Source organism: Artemia sp. Qi Xiang Cuo, chromosome 8 (genome assembly GCF_049724085.1).
Source record: "Artemia sp. Qi Xiang Cuo chromosome 8, ASM4972408v1, whole genome shotgun sequence".
Lineage (NCBI taxonomy): Eukaryota > Metazoa > Arthropoda > Branchiopoda > Anostraca > Artemiidae > Artemia > Artemia sp. Qi Xiang Cuo.
Window position 1 is genome coordinate 44,710,271 of NC_142801.1, and position 6,000 is coordinate 44,716,270.

Genomic DNA, 6,000 nt, shown 5'->3' on the forward strand with positions numbered 1-6,000 from the left:
ACAAAATGGCTATCTCATAATTTTAATCGGGTGATTTTGGAGAAAAAATGGGCTTGAGAGGGGGCTAAGTTGTCTTAGATTTTTTTGGTCATTTTAATTGGAAGCTAAACATTTTAATTTCAGTTCCTATAAGCCTTCTTAAAATACTCTAGGACCACTGGGGCGATACAATCACCTCTGGGGGCCGGAAAACACACACAAATAAACACGCACCCGTGATCTTTCTTCTGGCAAAAAATGCAAAAGTCCGCATTTTTGTAGATAGGAGCTTGAAACCTCTTCAGTAGGGTTCTCTGATACGCTGAATATGATGGTGTGATTTTCATTAAGGTTCTATAGCTTTTAGGGGGTCTTTCCCCCTTTTTTCGAAAATCAGCCAAATTTTCTCAGGCACGTAACTTTTGATGGGTAAGATTAAACTTGATGAAACTTATATATTTGAAATCAGAATTAAAATCTGATTCTTTTGATGTATCTATTGGTATAAAAATTTCGTATTTTAGAGTTTCGGTTACCATTGAGCCGGGTCGCTCCTTACTTACAGTTCGTTACCACGAACTGTTTGACAAGGCTACTGAAAAAAACTACCTGAAGCAACAGTTTAACAGTTCCCAATTTGAAACAAATAAAATAAATATTAAATGAACCTTGCTAGAAATGAAAAGAAATAAAAGATGAAATTAGGATAATAAAGAGGTTGTACCCCCATTTACATTTTTTTTTTTTATCGTTGGCATCAATTCAGGGGGTGGAGGGGGGGGTGGAGGGCAAGTGTATTTTTCAATATCTAGGATGGCAATTTTGTCGTTTCTTCAATGAAATATTTCCAAAAAAATATATAACCCAAAACTTTTTTTTAATAAAATCCCCCCCCCCCCCCAAAAAAAGAGCGGGCAAAATGAATTAGGAGGCAATGTCCTCTCCCTATCCCCATTGACACTGCATTTTTTTATGAGAGGAAAAGCAAGTTACCTTATCTTTTTTTATTGATATCTTTTTTTGTTAAACTAGGAATGCACAACATGATCTACGGGCTGCACACTTATGAATGATTTTTTATGGGGGGGGGGGATTAACTGGAAATAAAAGGCTGATTTTGCGGAGAACTTGGCAAATTATGAGGTACAATGAAAGGATTAACATCCTCTGATCCCAATTTGAAACAAATAAAATAAATCTTAAATGAACCTTGCTAGAAATGAAAAGAAATAAAAGATGAAATTAGGAGAATAAAGAGGTTGTACCCCCCTTTACATTTTTTTATTTTATCGTTGGCATCAATTCAGGGGGGGGAGGTGGGGGTGGAGGGCAAGTGTATTTTTCAATATCTAGGATGGCAATTTTGTCGTTTCTTCAATGAAATATTTCCAAAAAAATATATAACCCAAAACTTTTTTTTAATGAGACCCCCCCCCAAAAAAAAAAAAATGGGCAAAATGAATTAGGAGGCAATGTCCTCTCCCTATCCCCATTGACGCTGCATTTTTTTATGAGAGGAAAAGCAAGCTACCTTATCTTTTTTTATTGATATCTTTTTTTGTTAAACTAGGAATGCACAACATGATCTACGGGCTGCACCCTTATGAAGGATTTTTTATGGGGGGGGGGATTAACTTGAAATAAAAGGCTGATTTTCGAATTGAGAGGAATTTTATTGTTATTTGACTTACCAAGAGGATAAGAAAATTGATCAGCAGCAAAAAAAAAAAAAAAAAAAAAAAATGAAGTACATCTGAGGGAGGACCTTTAGAATATTACCCACAATTATAAAATAACACGTACATAGGTTTAATTACTTTTGCAGTAAGTTATATAATAATACTTAGTGAGAAATACTATGTTCACATAAGTTCTAGTTATTGTTTTTGGATAAATATGTTTTGTTTACTATTTGTGTTTTGTTGTATTTGTAGTTACGAATATGTATAATACAACAAATGTTGCATTTGTTTTTGGCCCGTGGAAGCTTTATCTAGTGAAGTTCGGCTGTCGGCCTGTGATATACAATTGGAAAAATTTAACCATATATGTCGTAAAAACTGAACCAGTTTAGCTATTTCAGGTGGTAATTTGTAACTAGATTACAGACGAATTGTTTTTCCCTGCTCCAGAAGACGGCATTTAGACATAGTTACCACTTGTCGAATGTTTGTGGGAACGATCATCCATGTTTTGGTTATCTTGTATTGAATGCGTACCTACACATCGTCAAGCCCAAATCATATTGGCATCATGGTTATAGTTAGATCATTTTCAGGCTTTTGTACTAATTGTCTTTTAGAAAGGCAATGAGTCTGAAATGCTAGAAATATATGGTCTATAGGGCTCAAAAGTTTCGATGATTTTAAATATACATTAATTGTAAAACCGCCATCTTTTAATTCATCATCACTTCATTGGAAAAAATATGGTGGTTCCAAACAGATAGGCCTATATGATTTTATCTCATGAGCGGCGATGGCTCTCTATTTCCTGTTGTTAAAACGACACCTTTGAAGGATTGAAATAATTCAAGGGTTGAAAGAATGTGAGCATCTCCCAATACCTGTTAAAACATCTATATAGAAATAAGGAGGCATGATTTAGATAGCATCGCTATAAAAAAAAAACCTTCCTCTTCCACAAAAAACCCTTCCTCTACTTTACAACGGACTTCTGAAACCTCATCTCCAATATTGTGCAACAGTTTGACAGTCAACGTTCAAATCCCACTTGAAGAGCCTTGATTCAATCCATAGGCGTGCACGGAAAATAATTGGAAGTATAGTTGACTGTCTTTCTCTTGGTTCTCTCTACCATCTGTCGTGCTCAGTTTATGTTTCTAGGTTCTTTTCCGGGTCACTTCCATCTCCTTTCCGCTATCTCTTTAGGTTGACATCTGAACAACATAATCAAAACACCCGATCTGCTTTTGACATCCGGGTGAGACGAACACCAACGGTATGCTCGGATTTTCCCCCAGATGTGACTTGCGCTATAGAGTGGAACATGATCCCGCAAGAGCTGACATGTAAGAGCTCACTTGGGTTCTTCAAAAATAATTTAACGAAATATTTAGTGAAAGGTTAATTAATTAGAAGTTAATTTGGATTAAAACAAGTTTAGTATTTAAGATTATTTTTATTATTTTATAGTATATTAGGTGAGGTGATTTTGCTTCCGGGGGGGGGGACCCAATAGTTGGGGAAATAGTAAGTAATTGTGGAGGAGGCGTTTGGTTGTCTTGGGAGTAAAGTGAGAGCCGTTCTACATGATAGTGATGACTACTTTGCTTCGTTTTCTTTTTAAAATAAACCCCGATTGAATGAATGAATAAGCTATAGTAATATTGCCATTAGTATTACATTGCCATTAGTAATATTGAATTTGAGCTCTGTTTATATTCCAGCGGTCCATTTATAAAAATGTCAAAATTTTTGCTGTCGTGAGTAGGCGTGGTGGCTGCACATCCTATTGTACGATTGTACATTCTATTTACAATAATAAATGATTCCTAAGACCGCATTGGCTATGCATGAAAAACGGAAGAAAATTGTGACGAAAAAAACGAGGATATTCTCAGCCAGTGAAACAAGAAAGATATAAAGAAAGATTATAAATCTGCAAACATCTTGGTCGAGATCTCTGCTCGACCGTCCTCAGTGCGCTAATAAAATAATGAGGAATAAAGATAAAGAACAAAAAATTCACCGATAAAAGTCTTAAGGATAAACAATAACAAATGAACCTCAAAAAACAAAACACTAAATTTAATTTTGCTTTTTATTCTTTTTGCACTTTTGTACACTGAGGACGGTCGAGCAGAGGTCTTGACCAAAATATCCGCATACTATAATCTTTCTTTATATCTTTCTTTTTGCACTGGCTGGGAATATCCCCTTCTTTTTCTTTTTTTTTTACAAGTTCCTTCATTTTATGATACAATAATGCAGCATAAAATAACAGTTCAGCATCCAAAGTTTGAGTAGACATGTATAGAAACTTACACAATTTGTTTTGCAGGTGATGTAGCCCTTGAGAAGATATTGACGTTGATATTAGATTGTCGAGAAAGTCAGGATTTGTTAAGTCACCTTCCAAGCACACCAATAAACCGGATTGATAACCTACCCAATGTATATAAAGAAGCCCTAAATATTGTTGGTGATAAGTCATAGTACATTACAAAGACGTTTATATTTGTTTTCTTGGTTATGAGCTATATGTGAGCTATTTTGTGGAAACTGCTTAATTAGCTTCTTAATTTATAGAAAGAGTTGAGGCAGGTATGTACCTTGTTTTGTGTCTGGGCTGCACTGAATATGCAAACTACGTTCTTTTGTTGAAAATATCATGTCAATGCGTTACTTGGGCTGCAATAGTCCTACATGCGTTGTGTAACATTTTTATTAAGCTGAGGTTTATGCCCTTGCCCCTAAATTAGGTACGCTCCGTTGATTTGTGCAGTCTGGTTTTCTGTATCTCAGTTGATACTTAATATGGTGAGAGGTTTGGTCAAAACGATGATCACATTTTCTCAGCTTCGAATGCTTTAAAAACTATTTTCTTCAAAAATTATATGTTCTTAAGAGTGGATGCAAAAAAAAAAGATTTTTATTTCAGTTTTCATTCTCTTATATAAAACTTGTGTGCTGTTGTCTCAATCTTTTACATTGTTGCAGCAGATTTAAATGGGATTTTCATTCACTTTATCATGAGAATGCTAAATACCTAAGGAAAAAGAAGTATGTCTGGGGGTCATTTTGAATTGTTCGAATTTCGGCCCACAAAAAGATTTGGTGTGCATCTTGTGAGACATTTATTCTATTTGCTATGGAACTTGTTTATGAGTCATCCAATTGCTTTAACACACTGAGCCTGTCGGGACTTTTATAGATTGTATAGCTCACGTTCTGCATATAATCCCTTTTCAGGTAATGCACGTATCTTTACTTTTTGTAAATTTTAGAGGCCGTCCATTCTTATTCTGTCCGTTGTTAAATATAGGATTTTCATTAATTTTAATTTAAAAGTACTAGGAATCTCAATAAACGAAGTATTTTGGGGGATCTTTTTGAATTGCATGAAGTGGGCCCAGAGGGAAGTAGTTTGTCAATATTTTGTGTCATGTAGTCTGGTTATTAGCGAGTTTCTTTATGAACATTTAAAATTTAGAGTCATCCAACTGCTTTAATACTAAAATCTAAATATTTAATTTAGATGCAAGTGAACGAAAATATGACAATCCTTTTCAGTAAACCCTCAATGTAGGAAATGAATCCTGAACATGTGCTGATATTTATATCCTGTATTTCTGTAAACTACCTATGCTACCCACTAGATTTTACAATTTATACTGTAATAATTCGAAAGGTATTTTTTTTATATATTTAGGGGTACTAATATTTACATTTCTAACCTAAGCATTCTGCACCCGTTAGTCAGATCTGTTTTCTGTTAAAAAAAAAAATAGTGAAACACTTCTCTACTATCTTTTTTCCAACAGTACGACTAATTAAGCAAGTGTATTTATAGCCCGCAATATTACAAAAATGAATGCGGAGTGAAGAACAAATATAATATATATATATATATATATATATATATATATATATATATATATATATATATATATATATATATATATATATATATATATATATATATATATATATATATATATATATATATATATATATATATATATATATATATATATATATATAGCCTGCATAGATTACAAACAAAGTCCAGCATAAACAATATCACTATTTCCATCGATTACAAGTCGGGGAAAAAATAACCGAGAGGATCCCTGGCGCTCTCTTTTTCGAAGTATCCAAGTAAAATTCTTAGAGGTTTTGAGTTTCTCTGGATGTGTGATGTCTCTTTTTTTAAGTCGTTAAAATATTAGGAAATGTGAGTGTTGATTATTAACTTCATTTTCTCTACGTCTTGGGATTTTGAAAACAAACTCACCTCTACAAATAGGTGGCTGTTAATAGCTTTAAATAAAATAAA

General features: G+C 33.7%; 1 protein-coding gene across 2 annotated transcripts in view; it reads left to right on the top strand.

Moving 5' to 3' along the window:
* Nucleotides 1–5,553, top strand: part of LOC148949452 (ubiquitin carboxyl-terminal hydrolase 25-like) — a 96,425-nt gene extending 90,872 nt beyond the window's left edge. For both annotated transcript variants that reach the window (XM_089093485.1, XM_089093486.1), the window contains exon 17: nt 4,003–5,553. In XM_089093485.1, the coding sequence (XP_088949611.1) occupies nt 4,003–4,157 (155 nt within the window). In that variant the 3' untranslated portion in view covers nt 4,158–5,553. The remainder of the gene's footprint in view (nt 1–4,002) is intronic.
* The last annotated feature ends 447 nt before the right edge of the window (nt 5,554–6,000 follow it).